This window comes from Phyllostomus discolor, chromosome 12 (assembly GCF_004126475.2).
Source record: "Phyllostomus discolor isolate MPI-MPIP mPhyDis1 chromosome 12, mPhyDis1.pri.v3, whole genome shotgun sequence".
Classification (NCBI taxonomy): domain Eukaryota; kingdom Metazoa; phylum Chordata; class Mammalia; order Chiroptera; family Phyllostomidae; genus Phyllostomus; species Phyllostomus discolor.
In genome coordinates this window covers 20,472,811-20,499,950 of record NC_040914.2, presented here as the reverse complement: position 1 = coordinate 20,499,950, position 27,140 = coordinate 20,472,811, and the positions used below count along the sequence as shown (strand labels likewise).

At 54.9% G+C, this 27,140-nt stretch overlaps 1 protein-coding gene and 1 long non-coding RNA gene across 8 annotated transcripts; one reads left to right on the top strand and one right to left on the bottom strand.

Annotated features, from left to right (window-relative positions):
- Positions 1 to 1,344: 1,344 nt before the first annotated feature.
- On the bottom strand, positions 1,345 to 25,249 carry KASH5 (KASH domain containing 5). Of its 7 annotated transcripts, XM_028530258.2 has the most exons (20): positions 25,110 to 25,249; positions 22,607 to 22,744; positions 19,555 to 19,659; positions 18,872 to 19,058; positions 18,338 to 18,402; positions 17,291 to 17,357; positions 16,889 to 17,050; positions 16,276 to 16,393; positions 15,904 to 15,954; positions 10,552 to 10,629; positions 10,344 to 10,400; positions 9,975 to 10,034; positions 9,237 to 9,301; positions 8,986 to 9,073; positions 8,585 to 8,683; positions 5,790 to 5,848; positions 4,133 to 4,178; positions 2,860 to 2,924; positions 2,662 to 2,781; positions 1,345 to 2,562 (listed from the first exon to the last, which is right to left on the bottom strand). In XM_028530258.2, the coding sequence occupies exons 2-20, from the start codon at positions 22,647 to 22,649 to the stop codon at positions 2,418 to 2,420; spliced, it is 1,680 nt and encodes a 559-aa protein (XP_028386059.1). In that variant the 5' UTR covers positions 22,650 to 22,744; positions 25,110 to 25,249; the 3' UTR covers positions 1,345 to 2,417. The 7 variants fall into 7 exon arrangements, with proteins under 7 accessions (XP_028386059.1, XP_035868432.1, XP_035868433.1 ...); XM_036012539.1 differs by lacking the exon at positions 25,110 to 25,249 and having other exon boundaries at positions 2,149 to 2,562; positions 2,662 to 2,778; positions 22,607 to 23,940; XM_036012540.1 differs by lacking the exons at positions 2,860 to 2,924; positions 25,110 to 25,249 and having other exon boundaries at positions 2,149 to 2,562; positions 22,607 to 23,940.
- Positions 18,411 to 20,494, top strand: LOC118497602. The gene is made up of 3 exons (XR_004900136.1): positions 18,411 to 18,535; positions 18,758 to 18,818; positions 19,534 to 20,494. It is a non-coding gene; the product is annotated as an uncharacterized LOC118497602 (long non-coding RNA).
- Positions 25,250 to 27,140: the final 1,891 nt, after the last annotated feature.

Genomic DNA, 27,140 nt, shown 5'->3' with positions numbered 1-27,140 from the left:
AGCCCCTTCTCATGGGTGCCCCACCTTGGCAACGGCTCCACAGTCTACCAGTCACTGGGTCAGTGCTGTCCTTGGGTTTCCCTCTCCATCCCCCTTCACAGCCTGGCAGTCCCCGACTCCATCCTTCCTGCTCTGCCTCTCCCCACCCTTCCCTTCTTCCCACCCTCCTGCCTGGCCCTGCTCAACCCTCACCCTCTCGAATCCAGGCCACAGCCCCAGCCTCCTCCTCACCTCCCACCTGGGCCTCACTCCACTGTTCACCCCCTCCCTCTGCAGGCTCAGAAGGTCTCTTTCCCACTCTGGGTTGATTCTGTCCCTTCTCTGCTCACAGCCCTATCTTGGGCACTTAAAAGTTCAGGCTGGTATTCAAAACCCTTCGTGGGGTTTTTAAAAATCCTAGCAACATGGTGCTGCCTATGGCTCCTCACACACAGGCGCTTTCCTGCCACCTGGTCTTCACACATGCTTTGTTTCCTCCCTGCGACATCCCCCTCAGCCCCTGCTCACTGTAACCAACCGTAGCCACCTTTCTTTTTTTTTTTTTTTGCCACCTTTCAAGAGTAAACGCAGATGTCACTTATCTGGGAAGAAATCTCTAGCCTCCCAGGCTGAGTCAGGTGCCTTTTGGGGACTCCCACAGAGCCTGCAGCTACCTCTATTACTGCCTGTCTTCATATAGGTGTGACTGTGTCCCTGCTTTGCTGAAAACTCTCCCAAGGGTGGCTCTGTGGTGCTGAAACTGTTCTATATCTTGACTGGGTTGGGTTTTGGTTTCATAAGTGTACACATATGGGGGGAGGGAACAGAATTATCTTCTGGAGGGCAGGCCCCTTATAGTACAGGCTTTCCCTTCTAGGTGAGTGTTCTAGGAACCCATTTGTATCAGCATACCAGCTGGTGTTGTTGTGAGAGGCTGCATTTGACTTCAGTGATTTTTTTTTTAAGATTGTAAATGTATTTCCCCGTTTCATGATGGGCGACTTACAAGTGCACCTGCCCACACCACACTGGGGGTTCAGCAAAATGGCATGACCACTGTGCTCCACTGCCCCATTCACCTGATCTCACCCCAAGGGACTTTTTTTTCCCCCAGATGAAAAAAGTCCTCAAAGGGAAACGTTTTGTCAATGTGGAAGAAGTGAAGGAAAAAACAGCAGAAGCACTAAAAGACATCCAAATCGATGTTTTGAGCAGTAGGGAAAATGTCTCAATAGATGCATCATCTCAAATGGAGAGTACTTTGAAGGTGACTTAAATTTAGACATGTAAGAATAAATACAGAATTTTTATAAATAAATTCCGGGTGTTTCAGGGTCTTCCCCACATGCAAACATTTCATCCAGCTGATATTTCAATGTGTCCATTTATTTGAATGTAAGTTATACCTCAGGTAAAATGCACATAACCACAAACAAGCAATAAAACCTCCCCAAACTCCGGTCGCCCGTGGGGAAAAGGAACGCCCCTCGGCCTGGTACTGGAGGGCCTCTTTTGCTGCAGCTCTACCTTCTGAGGTCTGGCTGCGGTACACCGACGGTCACTAAGTGTCTGTGGAGCGACCAAAGGCATGCCGGCCCACTTCCCCCGGGCCACTTGCACCACAGCGGACATCTGCGCCAGGTGCCGGGCCCACGTCTCTTCCTCCATCTTCCTGGCAGGAGAGGCGCCCCACTGCCCTCACCGCCAGGCAGTCTGGCCGATGAGATGGAAGAAACACGGGCGGTCTGCTGCTGGCTCTGGGGAGGCTGCTGCTTTGTTTCATAAAGAAGAATGGACCCGTTGGTCCCCTTCCCCTTGCAGAGGTGACGAATGAAGCCCCAGTGCCCGCTACCCCTGGGCACAAGGGGATGGCCAGGACCACCACAGAGAATCACAGGGTGCCCCCCCGCGGCGGGGAGACTGAGCCGTGGGCCTACTGCTATTCCCTGGGCTTGTTTTGTGAAGAATACAACCCCCTAGCACTCACTCCGTCCCTGGGCGTGTTTCACTACTGTTCAGAAATGTAGGTAGCTGCTGCCCTGGCCAGTAGCTCAGTTGGTTAGAGTGTCATCCCCATACACCAAGGTTGTGGGTTTAATTCCCGGTCAGGGCTCATAAAGAACCACTAACAAATGCATCAATAAATGGAACAACAAATTGATGTTTCTCTCTTTCCTTTCCTCCCTCTCTAACACCAATAAATAACATTTTAGAAAGAAAGAAAGAAAAGAGAAATGCAGTTGCTAACATTAAAAAACCAAGAGACTTCACATAAAGACCCCACCACACTGGGTGTGGATCCGGAAACACTGCATCTGGTGTTCGGGTGGGCACTGGGGGAACAATCCCAGATGACGGTGGCACCGCAACAGCAGAACAGCAAACCGAGCTGAGGAACCCACTGAACTAGACATGGCTCAGAGGGGCGGGTGCAGGGTTCACACAGGAGGTGGCCGCAGGTAGCAGAGCTGGAGGTGCGGCCAGGTTGGGGGCGGGGACTGGCCGAGCAGCAGGAGGGAGAGCAGCAGCAGCAGCAGCAGGAGGGCCAGGACGGGTGCTGGGATCAGCGGGTGCCGAGCGACCCTGTGGGGAGGTAGGACAGTGCTTAGTGTGGGGCCCAGGGGAGCCTGGGTGGCCTGATGTCTGACCACCACCTTCTCTCTGGTGACGCGCTGGGCTCACCTGAGCCGCTGGGGGTGCAGGGGGCACAGGCAGAGCTGGCCCCAGACCTGCCTCCTGACAGGGACCAGCTTCTTCTCCACAGGCACCAGGGCCTGGCGCAGGTCCGGCGGGGCAGGGCTGCTGGACGGAAAGGAGGGTTGGGCGATCACGCTGGACTTTGTCCCCAAGTCCCTTCCCAGTCCCTGTGGGTCCTGCTACCTCTCAGGAGGGCTTCTTGGAAAGTGTGGAGGGTGAGGGTCTCTCAGAGGGTTGGAGAGATCAGCCTGGGAGGACAAAGGAGATGACAAACTTGAGACACCGGGTCCTGGACAGAAGGGACCCCACGGAAGGGGGTGGCACACGGTGAATGGCTCAGTGTGTGAGCTTCCCTGAAACACGGGTTGGGGGTCCCAGCTCTGCTAGCTTGTCTGTGTCTCCATGTGGCATGTCCCCTCCACCCCCCGGTGGACAGGGACGCTGGCAGTGCCCACCTCCCAGGCCTGAAGTGGAGGCTGACTAAGTGAACGCAGGTAAAAACCAAAAGAGCAAGAGGGGCCCAGAGCAGCACCTGGCACACAGTGGGGGCTCGGGAACCATGCGAGCTGCTCGGTCCAGTTACTTCCACTTCCACTGGGCTCTGGGAAGAGTCCAGTGGCCGCAACAACACCGTAATAAATAGAATGACGGCACACCAGTCCCAGGCACTGCCGTCCCCACTGCCACCTGCTGTGTGCCGGCTCTGTGTCAGGCCTGGGCCTCTAGGACACGCTCCTTCACCCTCCGCCCCACTGAGAGGCGGGGAAGGTCATCACCACACTGGCCCGAGGAAATGCAGGTGCAGCCCAATCTTCCTGGAAGGGGCGGGCCAGGGTGGCGGGGAGGCGGTGGGCTTTGGGGTCAAGCTGCTCAGAGAGGCCATCTTGGATGGTGTAACCGGCAGGGCCCGGGGGCCAGAAGAGAACCCCACACTCATTCTGGCTCTCACACCCTCAGCGAGGACGGGAAGGCAGGCCCTGCACCACACTGCACCTCCTTCCCTCCCTTTCCTGAGAATGGGGATGGCTGCCTGCCTCTTAGAGAAGCAAAGGAGCCTGTGTGTGGGGCTGGGCAGTGGGTGCTGTGCCCCTAGGAGGTTCGGAGGCCGGCTGGGGAGGGCCGGGCCCCTTCCTGTGTGTGGGCGCGTGTGCGTGTGCATTTCGCAATCTGGGGGTGTAGCCACATCTGTGAGGCTGGTGGCGTGGCTGCTGAAGCCTGGTGTGTGCTTGGGAGGGGGGCGGGTCCCCTGGGAACATTCTGGCCGCCCACTGGCCTGCCGGCCACCCGCCCACAGCACCATCCGCTCTCATTAGCTACAGCAAGGGCCTTGTTATCTCCAACGATTTTTCTGTCTGCTCCAGGGAAGTGGGGGTGTGGGTGGGAGCTGGGGAGGGGCTGTGATGACATCAGTCCCCTCCAAGGGCCTGGAGTGGGGAGGGGTGCAGGGACTGCCTACCATGGCCCGGGTCTCTGCTTCCTCCTCTTCCTCTCTTCTGGGCAACCTGGGGCGACAACAAATTCCCTGTGAGTACCCTCTCTGGGCCTGGCCCCCTTTGCCCACTGAGGGGCTCAGGGGAACCTTGAAAGCTGGGGTCTTAAAGAGGAATGGCCACTGTGGGCGGACCCAGAGCCTGCGACCTCAGAAAGCGCAAGAGGCTCTCTTCATTTCACTGGCTTTCTCAGCTGCTGCTCCGATAGCTGATGCAGCCAGGAGCTGAGGCTTCCCCTCTCACTCCCCAAAACGCCAGTCAGACCAGGGCCCAGGAGACCCTGCCTGCTGTGTCCTGCCTGCTGGGTCGCACCATTCTCAGTGAGTGTCGGTTTTACTGGGTCATTTTCAGGACTGGGTCTCCTGAACCCAACTGTGTGAGCGCCATCCCCATTCTGAATAATCTCTTTTAAGGGCGTGAGCTCCCAGCCTCTGCCCCTCCTGGGGTCACAGCTGCCTGAGCCCCTGAAATTCCTCTTTAGGGGTACAGGCCTCAAGCTGCCTGGCCAGATGCCCCTGGGAGACCCAGATGTCCACACTACCAGCCATCACCTTCCTTGGGGACAAGGGATTCAGCCCTCCAGTTTCAGAGCACACCCCCCCACCCCAGGATATATCTGTTATATCTGTTTCCTGAAATAGCACCCCAAAAGGAATCCAGACCCTCTCAGGGTTCAAGCCACTTCCAGGGTCGCAGGATCTTACTGCCTCCCTCTCTCCCGGCTCTCCCAGGTGTGGGTCATCCTGCCCCTGACACTCAGTTGTGTGGCCCATGCCCCACTGCTGCTGCTGCTGCTAGGCCCCTTCCCCTTTCCATTTCGTGGTGACTGAGGGGAGGTCACAGCTCCGGAGCCCCCGTCCCACCCAACGTCAGCTTCCCCAGACAGGCCCAATTAGAGTGGCAGGCAGCCTCATTAGCAGCTGCAGCCCGGAGTCTGAGAGCAGGACAGGAGAGGGTGGCACCACAGGAAACTGGAGGCCTCGAGGCCAGGGCCCCCAGGAGGGCGGGCGCAGCCATCCAGCGCACTCTCTCTCTCTCTCTCTCCTCAGAGGCCTGCACACGAGCCCCGGAACAGTCACAGGGAGGGCGGGAGCTCCCACCGCCTCTCGCACAAAAAAGACTGAGTGGGGACGGGAACCGAGGTGTCTGATTCCAGACCTCTCATGATCTCCCCACTCACTGCTGCGTGCTCTCCAGGGGTCCAGTCTGGGGCCCATTTATCCCTGGAGGCCTTGGGAGATGTGTTCAGTGAGACAGGCCTAGTGACTGAGCTGTCCCATCTGCCTGACGACTATCTTCTTTTACCTAAGATTCTCCTACATGAATACCACTCCTACAGGACCCCATTCAGATGTCACCTCCCCAGGCGGAGAGGCGACACCCCAGGTCGGGTCAGCTGCCCAATGTCCTCCTGGAATTATCTGGACCAGGGCTGGTTCCCCCTAGACCAGGGCAGGGCTGGGTCTGACTCATCCTGGTCCACAGACCCAGGTTTGCCTCAGCATGAATGAATGAATGAATGAGTGGTACGAGGCTCTGTCAGGGCTCGTCTAGTTCCTGTACTCCATCCCTCTGAGAATCGAGTGTCACCTGATTGGGCTCTGGGAGCAAGAGGCTTCTTACCACATCGACTGCCCCTTCTTTCCTTCCTGACAGTATGCTGGCTCTCCCTGGAAGTTTCTCTGTGGGGGAAAAAGAAAGGTTAGGTTTCCCGGGCAGCAACACTTCAAGAACTCACCATCTTCTTAAAAAACTTGGCTTCCCTGGCTGCTGTGGCTCAGCAGATTGCGTACCAGCCTGTAAACCAAAGGGTCGCAGGTTCGATTCCCAGTCAGGGCACATGCCTGGGTGTCGGGCCAGGTCCCCAGCAGGGGGAGCACAAGAGGCAACCACACATTGATGTTTCTCTCCCACTCTTCCTCTCTTCCCCTCTGTCTAAAATAGATAAGTACATAGAATCTTTAATAAGCAAAAGCCTGCTTTCCTCTTGCCCCCCCCCCACTTAGGCGCAGCTCTGTTATCACCCCAGGAGCAGAAGCCAGAAATGGAAGCATTCTGGACCCCACCAAGCCCCTTTCTTCTCCAGGGCCCAGGAGTCCAGGCCCCCCACACTTCTCACTTGGGCCCAGAAGGGGCTCAGTGTTCCCCTTTCAGGCCCCATTCTCCTCCTAGGTTCCTGCACTTGGGACAGCTTGACCATGTGTTCTCCCTCAGGACCAAGGTCTCTCTGTTTTCTCCGGACACATCTCATCCTATGGCTTCAACCAACTGGACACTGTTCTCTAAACACATCTCTGAGCTCCACCTTTCCATACCTACTGCCCCGGGCAGCCCCCACCCCCTGCCACGTCCCTCACCTCATAATGTCACAAAATAAGCTCAGCATTCTCCTCTTCCATCCACTTTTGTCACCCCAGACACCAGCCCACCTGTCTGTGGTCCCATCTCCCCCACTCGGATTCTCTCTGCCCAGCCCTTCTCCTCCATCCAAAGGCCCTGGCCTGGCTCAGGTTCCATCCTCCCTCTCTGGACCATTGCATCAGCCTCCTGCCTGGCCTCCCCGCTCAGTCCCCATGTGGCTGGCTCCCGAGGGATCCTTCTGCATCCAGAGCTGCCCCTGCCCCTCCCTGCTCAGAGCCTCCTCTGGCTCAAGGGAGAAAAGCACAACCTCTCAGCCTGGTTGCCAGGGAGTTCCTTTTATGGTCCATCCCCGGGGCCTCCTCTCTCACCAGTCACCCCAACTGCCGGCTCCTCCCCATGCATATTCTGCAGTTTCACGCTACTGCCACGCACACTGCTCCCACCGCCTGGAAGGCGTGCTTTCCTCACCCCGCTTAACTTCTCTCTACTTCAAGATCAACTCAAGTGTCAGTCTCCCTGTGACCCGGGTACCACCTTGGCTCCCCTGGGGCCCACCCCCCCTCCAGCACACCTGTCCTCCCTCTGGCATTGCGATGGTCTGTTTGTGAGATCTCCACCAGGCCTTGCACGCTAAGGGGCCTGGGGCCTGAGCGAGTCCATGCGGCCCCCAGGACCCAGGGCGGGGGGCACCCTGAGGCCAGGCCAGTCTTCCCCTGGGTGGGGTGTCTGAGAGAGAGCTCACAGCAGAAGCTCGTTTCCTTTGAGAGATGCAGCGGTGCCCTCCACAAGCTATGTGACGGCGGACATGGGATCTCTCTCTGAGTCTCAGTTTCCCAGGAGAACAGTGAGGGACGAGGAAGCCTACCTCACAGAGAACCTGGGAGAGGCACGTGAGAATAAGAGCGATCACGTCAAAGAAAAACACAGAGGCTTCTCTCAGCCCAGGGAGAAAGTGAGCAGAGAAGTGCGTCTCCCTTAAGAACAGCAAACAGGTTTGAAGCAGTTAGATTTCATGGCAGTAAGTTGTTTACAGAGCTATTAGCCAAGTTTTCTTTAAAAAATTCTTCTGGCACTGATAGAACAAAATCTCACTTTTTAGTTGTGGACATTAAAGCTGAGTTTTCTCAGTTATTTGAATGATATAGTATTATTGTTCAGGTAGTTACAGAAGTCATAAAACAATGGCTATTGCTGAGTTTGGGGCTCCACAGTGGGCTGCTAAGGCAAACGCGTACCGTGTCTTCACGGGGTCAGGGAGCACAGTTCACTCCCCACTGCAGGACCATTCCATTTATTTTATTTTATTTTATTTTTACTTTTTTAGGATTTAGTCACTTCATTTAAAACCTTTTTCAATTACAATTTACTTTCAATATTATTATTCTTTTTAAAGATTGTATTTACTTATGTTTAGAAAGAGGGGGAGGGAGGGGGAAAGAGGGAGAGAAGCATCAATGAGAGAGAAACATCAATCAGCTGCCTCTTGTACGTGCCCAGGGACTGAATCCACAACCCAGGTGTTGGGAATCGAACCAGCAACCTTTTGCTTTGTGGGGACAATGCCCAAGCCACTGAGCCACACCGATCAGGGAGCTTTCAATGTCACTTTGCATTGGCTGCAGGTGCACGGCAGAGTGGTCAGACAACTGTATACTTGACAGCATGTTCCCCCCACCCCCGCTCCAATATTTCCAGTACCCACCTGGCACAAAACACAGTTATTACAGTATTACTGACTGCATTCCCTGTGCTGTATTTCACACCCCCTGTCTATCGTGTAACCGTGTATAACACCATTTTAAATAAGGTGATTTCTGACAGTGTGTCCGAAACAATAATAACCACCACCAGGAATCTTAGTGTTTGCCTTCTTCACTTCTGGCTGTCACCCCAGCAGGCCAGCCCCTGGAGGGCAGGGCTGGAGTTCCAGCTGGCTTGGGCTGCGGGCCCCTCAGGGGTCCCTCCGTCAGCATTTGCCCATTGAATGAGGGACGGCACAAGCACTTGGAGCCCCAGGCCCTTGCCCCTGCTCTGGATGCCACCGGTTCTGAGCTCACCTGTCCCTCAGCCTCCTCGTCGCTCTCACCGATGCCCTCCTGCCACTGCCACACCCCACACAGGGGGCTGGAGAGATCAGCGGCTGCTTCTTCTTGTTGCTGGGAGAAAAGTGGTTTCCGAGGTCAAGGAGGGTCAGACTAGGGCAGAAGGCAGGTCAGGGGTGGGAATGGAGGTGGGCTGAGGCACAAGGATGAGAAGAGGAAGGGAGCTGGTATGAGGCTGGACTGGGGAGCAGGTGCAGGCAGGACCCAGGGAGGGTTTGGTGCCAGGACCAAGAACTGGATTAGGGGCGAGGTCAGGACAGACCGTCCTGAGGAAAGACAGGGCAGGTTGAGAGTCTGGGCTGGGTCAGAGTTGCAGCTTCATGTGGGCTGGGGTGTCCCGGGGGCACCAAGCGCACCTGCCAAAGGGCCCGGATCTCCATGCCCAGCGATGGGGGCAGCAGCTTGGCCCAGTCTTCTCTTCTCGCCTGCATCCCTTTGGGCGGCCTGGCCACACAGGCAGGAGGGGGAAGGCCTGTGTGCCTGCCCACTGCCTGTAGGTGGGCCCACGCTGGGGTCGCCACCCTGCCCACCGTGGGGCTGGAGGCTGGGGGGGCCCTGCTCTCGGGCTCTCCTCCCGCCTCCTCCTCCCCCCTCGTGTTCCACTCACTCATCTGGCCCCTTGTGGATCTGACTCAGCTGCTCCTCTAGGTGTGAGATTTCCAGCCTCAGTTCCTGCGAAGCAGACAGTAAGAGACACCTGGCTTTCCACTCTTTCCCAACCTCCACCCCAGGCTCCTCTTCCAAGGTCAATTCCATCCCCTGACTTCTTATGGCTCCTCCAGATACATATTGCCAAGGGAAGTGGGGAAGAAATGTGAGAGGCCAAAGAGAGACAGAGCAGTAGGAACCCAGAAGGCAACCTACCGACCAGTACAATTAAGCAAAGGAGGGCAGATATAGAGACACACAGACTGACAAATCATGGATGGACACATTCGCAGAGAGACAAAAGACAGTTGAGGTATAAGAGGCTCCTAAAGACCAGGGACAGAGAGAGATGTCACCCTGGGAGACAGGCTAGGGCCAGAGAGGAGCTGAGACAAGAACCTAAATAAACCAGGCAGATATGCAAAGACATAAGGAGGGGCGATGCGGTGAGAAGACACCCATGGAGGATGGAAAGCAGAGTGAGAGAGAGAGGGAAGACAGGGAAAAAGTGAAAAGGCAGAGACAGGTGGAAAGAGAGAGGGACACCCCGTCAAACAGTGGGGACAGAAGCAAGATGGGACCCGAGACAAGATGGAGAGGCAGAAAGAGGCAGTAAATCTTGGAGGAGGCAGGAGAGAAATGAGGAGACCCAGGCCAGCAGGGGGCCTCCAAGGGTGGGCCAGGGAGCCCGGGTTACCTGGGTTGTTGTTCTGTACTCTTCCAAGGTCTTGGCCAGGCTCTCTGCGTGGCAAGTGCGCTGGGAAAGCCCAAAGCCGACTGAGGCTGGGTCCAGCCCCACAGAGACACTGAGGCTATGGGTGAGGGCGTGGGGTGTGTGTAGGGGCTGGGCAGGGTGAGCTTGGGGGCAGGGCTGGGGCTGAGAGACAGCAGTGGGCTTCCAGATCCTGCAGGGTCATGCTCGTGACCTCAGGAGAACCCTCTGACTTCTCCGGGCTACTTGCTTATCCAAGGATCAGAGCCAGGCAGGGCTTCCCTTTCCAGACTCCGGGCAGGAGACGGCCAGGCACACATGGAAACAAATGTCACCCCACCCCAGTCCCCTCACCTCAGAGAGGTCAGCTTCTCGTTGGCAAATGAGGTGTTCACACTCACAGAGCTGCCGCTGCCAAGGAAGGAGCCTGTCCATCTCTCCTGCCTTCGGACCCTCCTCAGCCCTGCCCTCCCCGGGCCTGCCCACTCCTGAACTGGAGAGGGTAAAAATGGCCCTGGGGGTGGTGGAAAGCTGTCAAGGCACTGGGGGGGGGGGGGGGCACCTTCAAAGAGTCCTTCTCCATGGCCAGCTCCTCAGTCCGCCTCTTCACTCTGTCCCGCTCGGCCAGCAGCTTCCCATTCTGGAGGGAGGAATAGGGAGTCACATTCACTTCAGCAAACGGTGATGGTGACGCTGATGCTCACGGCCAACCTTTGCTGACACCTGATGTGCATCAGGCCTCACACTAAGCACTCTGTGTTTTATCCCACGGAATCCCTCCGACTGTGCTATGGAATTCCAGCTTTGATTTCTCTGGGACTCAGTCAGGCCATCCCCCCGTCTGTCAAAGTGGGGAGAAGACAGGACCTACTTCATGGGTTTGCTGTGAGGATTAAATGAGCTAATTGCTAACATTTACTGAGCACCTTGCACTTGTTAACTCAGTTCTTACCCCCTATTTCATTTTAGTATTTTTATACCGTATTTTAAAGGTAAAAGCAACTCAGGCACAGAAAGGTTGAGCGACTTGCCCCAAGTCTACAAGTGGTAATTAGTACAAATACATGTTCAGAGCACAAAGCATTAGAATAGTGCCTGACAGCCCTGGCTGCTGTAGCTCAGTGGATTGAGTGCCGGCCTGCCAAGCAAAGGGTCACTGGTTCAGTTCCCAGTCAGGGCATGTGCCTGGGTTGCAGGCCAGGTCCCCAGTAGTGGGTGCATGAGAGACAACCTCACATTGAGGATTCTCTCCCTCTCTTTCTCCCTCCCTTCCCTTCTCTCTAAAAATAAGTAAATATAACCTTAAAAAAAAAAAAACAGTGGCTAGTGTCCCAGGTTCGATTCCCAGCCAGGGTACATTCCTGGGTTGCAGGCCATAACCCCCAGCAACCGCACATTGATGTTTCTCTCTCTCTCTTTCCCTCCCTCCCTTCCCTCTCTAAAAATAAATAAATAAGATATTAAAAAAAAACCAGTGGCTGACAAACACCAAGCTTTTGGCGTAACCAGGTTATTTGAAAGGAAATCCCAAACATCATATTATTTCACATATAATTATTCCAGCATTTTAATCTTCTACTTAAGGGCCTTTCCTTTAGCAAAACCACAATTCCTACCCTTGCCACCCTTAACAAAATGAACAATTCCTTAGCATCATCTCACAGCCAACGTGCATTCTTCTTCCGTTTTGCTTGTCTCACAAATGTTTCACATTGAGTGTGTTTGAAAGAGGGTCGGCAGGCTTTGGGTTGAAATGTCTCCATTCTCTTTGTGACAGTGACCCCCCACCTTCCAGCCCTGGCACTCCTCTGGGGCCCTTCTTCTGTGGAAGAAGCCAGGCTGTCTTGCAGCACTGGTGCATCTGGGTCTCGTTTACAGGGTTCTCCTTCCCTATGGTGATGCTGACCATGTCCTCGCATCCTTATTATTTCCTGCAAACTGGCGGATAGATCCAGGGCCTTTTCCAGACTCTTGTTCAACTTGCTGGCTGGCAGATTTCATGGGCTGCTGCTATACCAGCTCTGTCCAGAAGGTTTCCAGCCATGTAATATGAAAAATTGAGACATCTATTGAAGAAGATACAAGATACAAGAAACGCTGTGCATAGGACAATGACACCTCAGTCCCCTTCCAAGTAGGCACCTTGGGGTCTCACACAGTTCTCCCAAATCACCATCAGTTGCCCTGTTGTATTTTCCTGAATCTCATGGATGGTTTGAAATCTCTTCCCTTTGCAAGGTGATTTAGTTCTGGGAAAAGCTAGAAGTTGCAGGGCGCCAAATCTGGGCTATAGGGAGCTGAGTCACCTGGGTGATTTTGTTTTGCCAAAGAACTCTGCACAACTTGTGATGCACGAGCTGGTGCATTGTCGTGACAAAGCTGCCAATCACCATTTGCCCATAGCTACGGCTTTCTGAATCATCTGAATACTTTCCATGGAGGAACATTCAAGCTTAATGCAAAATTTGATAGAGATTTGTTGCTCTACTCACTTAGTCATTTTGAATGCGACAGCCACACAGTACACATGCTCACTTGACAGTGTCTACAGCCCCCACTGACAAGTACAGTGACATCATCATTGTTCATAAATGTGCATTCCAGTCCGCTCTCCTTGGCTGCCAGGTCACATCGATGTTACGCAAACTGTTCTTATATATTAATAATGGTTGGACTTTTCCTGGACAGACCTTGTTCCTGTCATACTGTGCCATTCAGGAAGAACATGATATCTGGCCGTCCCAACAATGTTTTTACTGACATCATCCTCTATTTTATAGAGGAAATTGAGGGTCAGAGGGGTTAAGAAACTTGCCCAAGGTCACATGGTAAATGGACTCAAAACTCTAATTCCAAATCCTGTGCTTATAAGCCCCAGACACTCTTATGAGCTAGATGAAGCCTTAGGTGGGAATGGGGAACCAGCTTCATCCCTCGCTCCAAGCTCATCACTGGAGGTAGAGACCAACACAGAAACCGATGATAATGTGTGAGGAGGACTCTGATGATTAGGGTCTGGGCCCTTGGGAGCCCTGATGAGGGGCTTCCTGAGGAGCCAGGGCTAGGGCTGAACCCTCGAGAATTAATGGAAAAAAACGAGGGGGCCAGTGGACCGGGAGAGGGCAGAGGGCAGGGCAAGCTACAAAACAGGACTGAGAATAAAATAGCCCAAATTCCATTCTAGAGTTTCTGAGCACCAACAACCTAGTGAATTGCACTTAATTTCCATGTGGGGCAGTCACGGGGGAAAGCATTTCTGGCCATGAAGGCAGTCAACTTCCTTTGCCATGTCCTGGTGCCCTCTCCCTTTTCTCTAGCCCTAGGGCTGCGAGTCGTCCATCAGCTGAGCTCCCTCCCCCTCAAGTCTCAGCAGGCCTGGACCGCCAGGTGAAGGGCGGAGGAAGGACGGGCCAGGAATGCTGTGTCAACATCTGCCCACCTGGTCGGGATTTGCAGGCTGGATCCTGGGCTAGCGGCAGGGAACCTGGTTACTCAGCCGCTTCTGCAGTAACCTGAGCCCTGCTCCGTAGGTTCTCCGTAGGAAAGCTGAGTGTCTGAGTGTCCCTTACTCCAGCATTATTCTCCAGTAACTTGAGAACTCGATCTATAGATGCTCTGTAGGCAGCTGCCAGTGAGGGGAAAGGTGGAGTGGAGGGATCCAAGAATAGCTCTAGTTATCGAGCGCCTAGGATGTCCCAGGCGCAGCTCAAGGCACTTGACCTGGCAGTAAGCCTTCTGGGCTGCGAAGATGCAGAGACCGCTGGTTGCCATTCACCTGCTTATTCCTTCTTCTGCTTTCACTGGAGGTCCTTTCTCCACATGGACAGGTGGGTCCCAGCCCCAGCCCCGGGGGGGTGAATCAAGATGGCAATCTCAGTGGATTCAGGAGACAGGGCAGGTTGCTTAACCCAGTGGCCATCCTGCCCCTCCAGAGGCTGAGGATATTCTCCCAGCCTCCCAGGCAGCTGGGGTGGGGGGCTGTCACGTGATCCAGTTCCACCAGTGAGAGGTCAGAGAGGTCTGATGGAAAGAGAGGGCTGAGAGAGGTGCATTTGCCGGGTCCCCTTGCCCCTCTGTCCTGTTCTAAATGAGAACATGTAGTCAGGAGCTGTTGTAGCCACCTGTGATCACGAGGCTCCAGACAGACAAACAAGCCACAGAGCTGCCAAACCAGCCCAGAGAGCTTCAGAACCTTTCATTAATCAGCATCCCAGACCCATCACGGGCTGTGTTAACCATGCCAGAGACTGGTTTGTTTGGCTCTAATCATTTGCAACTTTGGCCAAAGAGATGTAAGATGGAGATTCTGCCAAGGGCTTTAGGGGAAATCTCTCCTTGTCCTTAAAAAGAAGTTCTGGAAGGAACAGTCACATCCTGCCCATATCCCATGCCTCACAGCTGCAGCAAGATCCCCACAGCCCCAAGGGAGGCAATTTTGATGGAAGATCCAGAAAACAATAGTAGAAAATGTTTAGATTTAAATACAGGAGCCATGTGCATATAGAGGACAAAGATTGGGTGGGGTGGGGGGGGCATGTCAGGCAGGGTCAGTATCACTGCCTGACTTGGGCAGAGATCCTGAGGGTGGGGGAGCGCTGTAGGAGAGCTGAAGGAGAGAGCAACAGAGAGAACACAGGCCCTGAGCCACCCCATGCCCAGGCTTAGCCCAGAGGGGGCAAGAATGGATGCACTGGAGTCACAGAACCCCTGGGGCACCTGAGCATCTGAGAGGCCTGTTTCCCAGCTCAGTCACAGAACCAGCAAGGCATGCGAGCAACAGAACAGAAAGAGCCCCGTGAGGGGTTGAGGGGTTGAGGCCCAGAGAGGCTCCTGTGGCCACAGAGTCAGCAAAGCAGCTCAAGCTTCTCTGCACCTCTAGAAGGGCAGACAAGGGGCTGAGTGAGAGCCCCCATGGCCTTTGGGGGGCCGCCGGCGGCAGATGCAGTGAGGACTGCACATCCAGAGACTGGAAGGCAATGCCAGCCTCCCAGCGAGGGACTGCACCGCGGTGACTAAGGCCTGGCGCCAGATGGGACCACGAACATCAATCCTGCAGCCGGCGGAGAGAACAGATGTTGAGCAAGGGCCGCTGCCTCCTGGAGCACTAAGGTACTGCCCGAGTCTCCAGCAACTTAGATGCCACCTTGTGGGGGGACAGTGACAAGCTTCATCATCAAGTGATGAGTTTCAATTTCCACCTAAAAGGACTAGGTGGACCCAGAATTAGCTTAGATGACGATTCCGGCTTCAGATGGAATGTGGCTTGAATCAGACGTGAGGTCAAACCAGTCTGGTCATGTTATGTGCTGGGCCCTGGGCTAAAAGCAGTCATGTAATTCCCATAATAACTCTGGTGAACCGACAGCCTTCTCCCCGATCTGAGAAAATAAAACCAAGGCTTGGGAAGGGGCAGCCATGTGCCTAAAGGTTGTCTGTCGTGTAAGTGGCAGAGATGGGATTTGAACTCAGGGCTCCCTTCAAGGCCTGCATTCTTTCTACCATAAAAAAATACTAATATATGAACAACACTAACTGTTAGTGAGCACTTCCCACGTGTCCAGCCTTGTGCCTTTACAAGCATCCCTCATGTAAACCTCACACGACCCAAGGAGGAAGATTCTATCATTTTGCCCATTTTTATAGGTGAGGACACTGAGGCACAGAGAGGGGGTCCATGCTTATGTCAGTGGCCTCGGTGTGAGCCCCGGCAGCCTGCCCCCGCCCTACACTCTAACCAACCAGGGCAGCTCTCACATACAGTGATGTGACCTTAAGAGACGTTCACACATTATTGGGATCCTGGAGTCCCCCTCACCAGACTGCAGGGTGTTTGGTCCACAGGCTTCTGGGGCTGCCTGCGGCACAGCAGGGGGTGCTAGGGAAGAGGTGGGAGTGGGTGCTGGGCCTTGCTCACCTCCTCCTGTAGAGTCTCCAGCTCAGCCACTAGATGCTGCTGCTCCTTTTCCTGGTGACCACAGAGAGAGGACAAAGGCTTCTTTGGGGGCTTCCTTGCCCCCATGTTGTTTTTCCCACCACCCCTTCCTACCAACTCGGGCCTGGGTCACTGAGGAGCTGGGCTGGGGCAAGGGTCTGGGGAGCCCTGACGGCCCCTGCTGTCCCCTTTGTCATTGGAGGGATGGCAAGCAGATGTGGCCTCAAAGTCTGAGGCAAGCAGGGCCTGGACTGACAGTGGAAGCCTGGGGGACCTGGGCCACTTCCCATTCTGTAGTCAGGCTCTTGATCAGACTCTGAGAGAGTGGGAAGGAGGAGAAGGAGGAAGACCTACTGTCTGCCGGGCCTGGGCCAGAAGACCGCGGTTCTGTTCCTCCAGGTTCTTGGCCAGGCTCTTCAGGTCTTCCAGCTCCTCATCCACGGCCTTGGCAAGCTGCAGGGCCTGCTGGGTACTGAGGGGGCAGGGTATGTGGCCACAGGGGAGAGGAAGACAGACCATAGATGGAGATCCACCCAGAGAGATGGAAGCAACAGAGAAAAATCCCAGAGGTGGGGGGATGGCGACCCAGAGAGAGCGGGACAGAGACTCAGAAAAAAGGAGGGGCAAAGCTGAGTATGGGGGACAGAGACCAAGTTTCTACCTAAAAGACCAAGGGGGGTCAGGGTCCTCCAGAGTGGGAGACTGAACAGGACGGGCTTGAGGAAGCCAGAGCGCAGGGAAAGAGAGGCTGCTGAGATGGAGAATCACAGAGGGACGAATACAGAGAAGGCTGAACCCTGGAGGCTGAGAGAGAACCACAGGGGACACAACAAGAGAGAAGAATAAAAGAGGAAAAGAAGAAGGGACAGGTGTGGGGTCACAGACAAGGGGTGAGAGGTGCAGAGAGCGAGGCTGGGGCTGTGGCCAGGAGGGACACGGGGCACAGGTGGACGTGGGCCCGGCCCACCTGCGGAGCTGCTTGCGCAGGGCAGAGATCTCCTCCCCGAGGCGCGCGGACCCCTCCTCAGCCGTCTCCACACTGCGCTGCAGTTTGGCGTTCTCCCCGACCAGCCGGCGGTTATTGAGCTCCAGGTCCTCCAGGCTGCTCAGCAGGTCAGCTGTGCCGGGCCTGGGGGCAGGACGGGCAGGGGTCACCACCCATAGCCCCAGCCTTTTTCCCCAGGGACAGTAGGTGGTGAGGGTGGTAGGGAGATGCGCTCCTCTGGAGACAGCCGCTCTCCCTGAGCTGTTGGCACAGGCCCCGTCCCTCACCCACTCCCGAAGGACCCCAAGCCCTAGCCAGGCCCTGGGCAGGCTGGAGTGCACGGGTGGGGGTGGGCAGGGTAGACGGGGGCTGGAGGATAGGTACAGTTCAGGTCTGGGGTCTTCGCCTCCGAAGCTCTCCAGGTTGTCTGGCTCCTCGGCGTTTGGGCTTCCTGGAGGGACACAGACCCAGGGAGGTGGGCTCCTCAGTGACTCTGGATGTTGGAGTGACCCAGGACTCTGGGCCTGGTCCTCCTCTGGCTTCCACCCTCACGTTTCCTCTGGGTGCTCCCCTCCGTTCCTAGGGCTGTCCTGACACCCAACGTCGGAAAAGCCTCCAGTTCATTGGCACCTGAGGTCAGGCTGGGTCTCCCACATAGCCCTGTGCTTTCCAGGCCCAACACGGGGCAGCACTCAACTGCCCCCATCTGTTCCTCTGCCCAGCACCCCCCACCCACCACCTGGGTCCCCTGCTTCTCTTCACCCTGACTGTCTACTGGGGCCTAGGCCCAGCCCCCTCCTCCCTGACTCCCTGCTCCTCTGTATCCCCCTGGACCCTGGCTAGCCACAGCCTCCTCCCCAGCCACCTGGCCTCCAGCCCCTCCCTCCTGTTCCTCCCCACCCAGAGCTGCCCTGCCCCTCCCCTGCTCATAGCCCTCCAGTCCAATGGGAGGAGGTTCAAGGAATGAAAAGTAAGCTCTATTTTATTTGCATTTGTTTTCGCAGGCTGAAGAAATATTACACAAACACCTGTTTGTGAAGCGCCTCCTGCGTGGGAGGTCTAAGGTACCACGTGAGCAGAGTAACTAACCAAATGTCAGGGCGGGTAACTCATCAGACTGTGGGATTTCCGCAGGAAAGGAGTGCAAGTCTGTGAGTGTGTGAGTGCTGTGTGGAGAGCAAGGGACCTCAGCCTGGGGCTCTATAAGAGGGCTGGCATTAGGAGAGGCTTGGGAAAGAACCCCAGAGGAATAAAACCCCCGAAGTTCAGGGAAGGTGGGGAGTCCGTCATGGAGGCACCCAGAAAGCCAAACTCACAGCTCCAGGCTAGAGCACAGGTCCCACTCTATCTCCCACTCTGTTACCAAGTGGGAAGTCCCCCCAGAGTCTGACCCTGGGTCCGCCTGCTTCATTCTATATATAGCAATCTCACCAGATGGCAGTCGCTGGGAGGTCAGGGCCCCCTCGAAGGCGGTCTCCTCTTCCAGCTCTAATCGTCTATATCAAAGGGATGAGGCTTATAGCTCCCTGCAGCCACCCTCCAACCCAGCAGGGGGATTCTGGGTGGCTGGAGGAGGGGCCAGGTTAGGTGAGAGGGCAGGCACGATGGGGAGGAAGGTGAAGCCAGATGGTACGCGCCCGGGGCCAGATGGAAAAGCAGGAGGGCAAGGGCTGGGACTGGAGAAGGGATGTTGAGGAGTATCTGTCAGCCCCCTAGCACCTCCCCCTTTTCCTCCTTCAGCCCCTTTTATTTCTGTCTCCTGGACTCCCTTTCCCTCTCCATCCCGGGCACTTTGTTCTTAGACCCTCTGCTATTCTCCTAACCCCCCCTCTTTACTTTTTCCTTCCTCAGCCTCCTTCCAACCACAGGAAGTCCCTGTGCTGAAAGGTGCTGGCTGTAGTAATCCTATGAGGTTAGGTCTTTAGAAGGACTTCCCGGGGGGAGGGTGGAGGTACAGGGACCCACCCATCCAGCTGGCAGGCAGCGATCCAGTCCCGCATGACGACCAGGAAGGTGTCCAAGTCCACAGTGGCCTGAGGGCCCTCCCCGTTGGGGTCCAGGCTGCAGGCCAGTGTTTGGAGGCGCACGTCCTGGGGGCCCTGTCCAGTCACGGCCTCCAGGTAGGCCAGTACGTGGGTCACAGCCACAAAGCCTGGGGACACAGCATGCCATGAGGGAGTCTGGGGCAAGCAGGGAGGGTGGCAGTTGGGGACATCAGGACCTCACTGGCTGGGCTGGTGGCACCCCTGTACCACAGCCTGACTGAGGCAACTTGGGCAAGTCCTTTCCCCTCCTCTGAGTCCACTCTTCCACCTGGCCTTTTTCACAAGTTGTCCCCACCTCAGAGGGGACCAAGGAGGACCCGCTGTGCCCCACCGGCCCACAGTGGCTGTCCTCCCCCGACCTCCCAGGCACCAAAGCACCACCCTCTTCCCTTCATGTCCCCCACATTTTCTTCTCTCTGCTGTCCTTGCCCAAAAGGCCTTTGTTCCCTTACATAGTCCCTCCTGAAACTTCCCACAATCACCCATGTCTTCCAAGAAGGGTCCTAGCCCATCCTTCTCTCTCTGGCTCCCCAGTCCCCAATGTCCCCATTGCTGCCCCTTATTATTCCTTGTCTCTCACAGGCCCTGTCCTGCCCCTCCCACCTGTCCTCTGGGGGTCACAGGCTTCGAAGGTGGAGTTAAGTATTTGCTCCTCTAAGCTGAGCGGTGTCCCCAGGAGCCCCTCCTCCGGCTGGTCCCAGAGGTACACTGAGGAGACAAGACAGCCAGTCAGGAGAGGACTGACTCAGGCTTCTGCAGCAGGGGGATTCCCTTGGAGCTGCCTGGAGTTGGGGCTGGTGGGGAACAGGAGGGGGCTTCAGGTAGGGGCAGCAATGTGAGGCTCTTGAGTCAGCGCCCTGCCCACCGCCCTGGGGGTGTGGGCCCCATCTTTCAGACCAGGAAATCCCTGCTGCTGTCTGATGCTTTGTGTCCAATCCACTCAGGAGCCCAGACAACCAATGAACAATCAGCCTTTCCTCCTCACTTCTTCTGCCTCCCAGGCTCACCTCAGAGGGAACTAGAGGTGGGGGAGGGCAGAGAAGAGAGGATTCTGGGAGGAGCTGAGGGGGAAGGGGCCCAGGAGCCAGGAACAATCCGATAACATTCTGGCAGCCTGGATCGATTCTGCCTGCTGCATCTCTGGTTGGAGCCCGCTTCGTGGGCCGGCCTCTCCCCTCTCACCACCCCCAGGTGGAGCTTGCGTCCTGGAAGTCCAAGGCCAGGAGCTCAGAGCCCAGCTGTGCTACTATGGGCAAGCTGCTTCTCTTTGTGGAGCCTCAGTTTCCCTGCCCATAAAGTGGAGGCAAGGCAGAGGGATACCCTGCTCCAGGGCTGGGAGGATGAGATCTATGTGTGTGTGCAGAACTCACACAAACACACACATTGTATGTGACCTAGGGTCTTCTTGTTCACTGCTGTGTTCGTGGTGTCTGCACACAGTAGGCACTCAATAAATGCTCCAAGATATGGGAGGAGATCCTCTATCTCCAGAACCCCTGGAGCAGCCCAGCCTCTTTCCCAGGGCTGGCAGTGACCTTCAGGACTCCCTGCACAGCTGGGTGTAGCAGCGGGCTGAGCATAGGCTTCAGGGTCTGGCAGACCCAAGGGGCAAGCCACGCAGCCTTTCTGAGCCTCAGTTTCTTCCTCTGGAAAATGGGCATGGTGTTCCCTTCCTCTTAGAAACAAAATGAGAGAAAATCTGGAAGGGCCCTGGCAGACAGCCTGGCATGTGTTGGAAGCTTAGTAATAGAATCAGACATTTACTCAACCTCTCCTGAGGGTATTGCATGGACCGTGCTGGCTGCTATTAGTGGCCCCACTGTATAGGTGAGGAGACTTAGGCACAGAAAAGGTAGGAATTGCCCAAGGCTACCTGTTTGACATGTGAGTGCCCTTTCTCATCCCTCTAACTCTTTGAGGGCTCTTTGTAGTGAGTTCAAATTTAACCCCCTTGGGGCTGAACCCATGCTCCTGGGGAAGGGGAGAAGGAACCCACAGTCAGGGTTACAGAGGAGGGCCCTGAGGCCCAGCGAAGTCACTTGCCCGGGGCCACTTAGCAAGGGAGTACAAGACAGAGTCAACCCAGGACCACAGAGTTACAGATTACAGGGGTTCAAGGATCCGCTTGTGCCTACAGTCTCTTCCCAGGGCCCTGCAGCAAGACGTCACTGCGCCCCCGCTCCCATCCTCTTTCCTTCCTTGGTGTCTCCACTTCTGTGTCTCTGTGACTGCCAGTCTCTAGTGTTCTGTCTGGCTCTTCCTCTCCATCTTCCCCCCCATTTCTCTCTCCACTGCATCCTCCTTCTCTGCCTGCACGTTCCGTGCCTCGATTTTCTTCTCTGTCTCCGTGCCTCTCCTCTCCTATCTCTGCGACTCTCCGTGCCCCGAGCCTTCTCCCTCCTCACTCTGCTTTCTCTGTCTTCCCGCTCCAGCCTTCCTCTCGCTCCATCTCTCCTGGGTGTGTCCCTCCCTCCCTTTCCTTCAGCAGCCTCTTCTCGCTGGCTCAGCCCTGGCCTGCAGGTTCCTCAGTGGCTGCACGCCCTCTGCTGGTGCCCGAAAAGTTTCGATGTCGGTCACTCGGTCAGTAGGCCCTCAGGTGCCCACACCCAGGTGCCTGCCTCCTACCTTCCTACCTGGAAAGCCTCCTGAGGCCAGTGCAAGCGTGGGGTCCTGAGAAAAGACACAGGCTCTGCTGCTGCTGGATGCTGGGGGCCTCTAAGAAAGGGGCCCTGCCTCTCCCTGAGGGTGGGAGCCTCCTTCCCCATCACATTGGTTTCCCACTTGGCAGATGAGTTTCAGAAAGGGGAACCTAGTGTCTTCCTCCCCATCATGGCTTTCACACGCATTTGGTTTGCATCTAGCCAATTCAAGGACAGTATCTGAGTCCCTACTATGTGTCAGGCATTGTCATAGGGCAGCATCTCACCATGTGTGGTTTGTAAGCACCTGAACTGTGGCCACTGTGAACTGAGATACTCTATTAGTACAGAGCACACGCCAGACCTTGAAGAGTCAGCATGAAAAAACGAGATTATCTCTAGTTCATTTTTCTACTGATTAAATGATACTATCGTGGGTACATGAGGTTAAATAACACCTATTATTTCCATTCATTTGGTCTGTTTCTTTTTTTAATTTCTTTTCAACATGGCTACACACAACATTTAAAATTACATGTGTGGCTCGCACGTCGGATGCTGCTGCTGCAGGAACTGGAAATGCCAGAGTGAATCACACAGACCCTGCCTGGCGGGGCTCATGCTCTGGGGGGCAGGGGTGGGTGTGGGGAGATACAGACAAGCAGACAGACAAGCCAATGTCAGTGCTGTGAAGAGAGGGAAAGCTGGAGAGAGGAGAAGGTGTGAAAAGGCAGACAGCAGAGGGCTAAGGGAAGCGAGTCTGCAGTCACTGGCCAAGGGAGCACCAGGCAGGGGGCACACGACTTCCACTCTGCAAAGGCTTCTGCTCTGGCCTCCCAGAGCCAAGGGGGTACAAGGTCCAGACAGATGGGCACACGGCAGGCTCCCTCCCACCCTGCACCGAGGCGGAGCCTTCAAGTCACTTATCCCAAGTCCCGGAGTCACAGCCTGGTGCCCATTCACCCATTGCTCCCTCCTCATCCTCCCACGGGGTCACCAGGGGCCCAGCCACCTACTTTGTGAAGCGGGACCACCCGCTGGGCTCTCTGGTAGGTCCATGGGCCACGCTGGTTGCACCACAGCTGCTAGCAAAGCTAACAGCTGCCCTTCATCACTGGGAGGGACAGAAAAGGGACCGGCTACTCTGAGAGCTCCTGGAAGGACAAGCAGAGGAACGGCCTCCTCAGACCAGCCACCCGAGGGTGGGGATGTGTCCTGCCTTACCTGTGCCCCAGGCAGCTCTGGGTTCTCAGAACCTGTTTGCCCACCCCTGTCTCCATCGCAGCAGCTCCTGCTCAGACCTGTTTTATAGATTGGAGGTGTGGGTTGGGAGAAGGGGGACCTGAGGAGTGGGTGACAGATCAAAGGGGGGGGCTAGTGGGTGGGGATGACTGCCTCTTCACCTATGACTCCTACCCACACAGCTTGTCAAGCCCCCCAACCCTGTCCTTCCTGCCCAACGACTGACTGACTCTACTGTGTCCCCTTCTCTTCATCCCTATGGCCCAGGCTCCGACCTCGTCCTCTCCCCATGAGCCCTCACTGCAGCCTCCTCCTTGGTCTCCTAGCCTCCAGTCCATTCCCACAGGACCCCAGAGCTGCCCTGCCCTTCCTTTGCTCAACGTTCTTCCATGGCTCCCCAGTACCCTACGGACCCAGCACAGACGCTGGACTTGGCATCCAAGGTCCTGCATGACCTGGCCCCGCCTGTCTCCCCACCCAAATCACACTTGCTGTTCCCACCTCTGGGTATCTGCTTGGGGCACCCTGCTTGCCAACCCTTCCAGTCCTGGCTCATGTGTCCCCTACTCTGGGAAACACTTCTAAAGGGGGTACTGTCGCTGGGTTCCCAACTACCCTGGCTACTGACATCCTCACCATATCTGCCTGTATTTGGAACTCCTGGCATCCCACTTGAGTTTGATCCTATTTCTCCCCTGCTCCCAGCCCTCCCATGGCTCCCTAGTTCCCTCAGGACTAAGCCCTAGCCCCTTTGGTGTGGCAGAGAGGTCCCTGTAACTCCTTGCCTCTTTTTGTCACCCCTCTCCACTGGCCCACCTCCAGGACCCTCACCCTCATCACAACCACGGGAACTTAGCATCTTCCTACGTCCCTCCCACCCTAGGCTACACTGTAGCACCATTCCCACCTGTGACTCCTGCCTGGGTCCCCAGACCCCTGGGGACCCTCCCTGAGTCCCTGGAGCAGTTACGGGCTCCCTCTTCTGTGCCCCACAAGATGTCCTGTTATGTTTCCATTACAATGAGGCTGACCATTTTACTTCTTGTTCCAACTCTGGGACACTTTCAAGACTAAAAGGGTCACTATTGATAATTACACTGATTGAGGGTGGGGGTGGGTGGGGCAGGGGAAAGTGGTGGTGGGGAAATGGAGACAAGTGTATTAAGTGTGAACGTTAATAAAAAATGATTAGCCCTCTCTGGTGTAGCTCAGTGGATTGAGCGTGGGCTGCAAACCAAAGGGTCGCCGGTTCGATTCCTAGTCAGGGCACATGCCTGGGTTGTGGGCCAGGTCCCCAGTGGGGGCCACATGAGAGGAAACCACATATTGGTGTTTCTCTCCTCATTCTCCCTGCCTTCCCTTCTCTCTAAAAATAAATTATTAAAAAATAAAAAATGATTAAAAGTAAAATTAAAAAAATAATTACATTAGACAACAGTGCCCATCTCGCTGAACTGGCACATGGGAGCTGATGGTCAATACTGGGCTTCTGGGACCTGTCTGTCCTGGCCTCACCTGTTTAGCTCCCTTTCCCTCACCAAGTACTCTCCACGCCCTGCTTTCCCTGGCACCAGAGGGGGTCCATAGCTGTGGCATACACACTTTCTGGTGGCTTTTAGGATATCCCAGGAAAAAAGGCGGAAGAGAGAACTTTCCGGGTTTGGATGATACTGACTGGTGGGTGGGATGCAGAAGTGGGGGGCAATGGCCCTGGATCCTGAGTGAGGAACAGTGCTGACAGGCACTGGGAGAGTGTGCCAGGGCTGGGGGGATAAACTCAGGGTGAGAAACGGAGGGAGGCTCTGGCCAATTTTGGCGGGGTTTTGGCGGGGAGAGGGTAGCAGGACTTAGGCAGGGTTCTGGGAATTTTAAGGGGGTCTGGATTTTAGGGGGGTCTCTGACTGGATTTCTGACTGAATTTCAGAGCTCTTTGATATTTGGGAGAGGAATTAGGATTTTGGGTGGGTTTGACAAGATTTCCGGGGATCTGACAGGATTTTGGGAGGGGGAGGAAGGGGATTTCAAGGGAGTGAGTCTCCGACAGGCTCTAAAGTCTGACAATTTCTATTAGTTTCTGACAAATCTCAGGGGTCATCTATAAAATTTTCTGGTGGCTTCCTTCCTGTGCTTCTCAGGGGATTCGGTCCACACTAGTAACAAGATGGGGAAGGCCCTGATATCCCGGATTCTCCCCCTCGATTTCGGCGCTCCGCCAGGATTTCGGGAGGGGCTTCGGGCAGGGCTACTTTGGGGCACATTGCCACAGCCAGGACGCACCTGGAGCCACGTCCCACTCTCGGGACGCAGGCGAGGGCCACGAAGGACGAACGGCAGTTGTCCGGAGTGGAGGTGAACGCACGCTACTCCCGCGGGAAAGCCGGAGAAGGTGTGAGGCGACGCAACGCGCGCAGCGCCTAAGCCCCGCCCCGCCTGGGCTCCTCCCCCAACGCAGGCGCGCTTAGGGAGAAGGTGCGCGCAGGTCCTGCCGGCTACTTGAGACGGCAAGACTGCGCATGCGTACGGCGGCCCGAGCGCGCGCCTAGCCCAGGGGAGCGGGCGCATGCGTATGGGCACAGTGGGTGTGCCCAAGGCTGGCAGGATTACCGAGGGGTGGGTTTGAGCTTCTGCATGCTGTGCTGGTGTCTTCTGTGGGGGCCCCAAGCTTCGGTGGAATAAACCCAAGCAACTAGGAGTTGGACTGAGAGTCTCCTTGTTTATTCCCATTTATCAGCTACCAAGCCGTGGCCTTTCTGCCTTCTGTTCTGTGACAGGCTGCCCATCACAGTCACAATAATGCCCTGCTCTGTACTGCCTCCCTATTCCTGCGCCCTTTCGTGGCTCCAATCCCAAAGTATTAATAGATCCCCGAAGGACTCTTTCCCCAACTGTTCCGTTCACCCCTTTTAGGGAAAGAATTACAACCAAAATTGACTCCCAACAAGGGGGATTTGGGACAAAAGGTGGCCCAACCACTCAACCTGTCTGCTAGCTCGTAGTATCCACTTTTTAATTGTTCTCATGGCGCGTCATAAAACGTGACACATTCTGTATTTCCGGTCTGTCACCCCCACTGGAATGTGAGCTATATGGAGCAGGAGACTAAAAAATGTTGAATGAGTGAATGGATGGAGTCCATGCCTCTTCAGTGCTGGACAGTGTAGGATGATGATAAGGTGATGGACCTGGAGTCGTCAGACATTCTTAGGTTTGAATTTTGGCTCCATCACTTCCTAACTATGACCTTGGCACAATGGCGACCCTCTGAGCCTCAGTTGTCCTCCCAGAAATGGAGATACGTACTTGCTTCTTAGGTTACCTTCAGGACTTAAGGTGGTAATCTTTGTTAATAGTTGTTATTTTGGCTATTAGATGGTGAGGCCTGGGAAAGAACCTCTTCAGCAGGTGATGTGGTGAGGGGATAAAAGAGATATAAAATCGGACAAACCTAGTGCCATTGCTGTGTGACTTTGGCAAATGACTTCACCTCTCTGAAAGTCAGTCTTTTCTCTAAAATGGGGACAAATAGCCACCTCCTGGGGTCTTACGAGAGTTCAGTAAGAATGTCTGTCAAGTGTTTTATTAGTACAGGCTGGTAACGGGTAGACCCTGTTAACTTTATTAGTATAATTTCATTTTTTCAGAATGTCTTGTTTCTTCCTTCCTTTTTTGAGGTCTGGGTACTTCTGTAACACCTAAAAAATAAATTTTAAAAGTATAGTGGTAACATATACAGGGTGCCAAATCTTAAGTTATAGCTCAATTATATTTATATAACTTTCTGAGCTAGATGGGTGCTTATATCAGTGATAGTTTTAGATTATTATTTAGCCTCCTTTCTAATATTTGCATTGATGGCCATTATTTTTCTGAGAACTTCCTGAGCTACACTCTATAAATTTGTGTCACATTTCGGTTAGTATTCAGTTTAAAAATATTTACTAGTTTGAGCCCTGGCTGGTGTAGCTCAGTGGATTGAACATGGGCCTGAGAAGCAAGGGGTTACAGGTTTGATTTCCAGTCAGAGCACATGCCTGGGTTTCAGGCCAGGTCCCCAGTAGGGGGCTCATGAGAGGTAACCACACATCAAAGTTTCTGTCCCTCTCTTTCTCCCTCCCTTCCCCTCTCTAAAAATAAATAAATAAAATCTAAAATAAAAATAAAAATATTTACTAATCTGACCTATGTATTATTTTAGTAGTGTAGTACTTTGTTTCCAAATATTTTATGACTATCTAGTTATCTTCTTATTGTTGGGACTTGCTATTGCCTGACTGGCTGAGGCTTGGGGACAAATCCTGAAAGGAGATA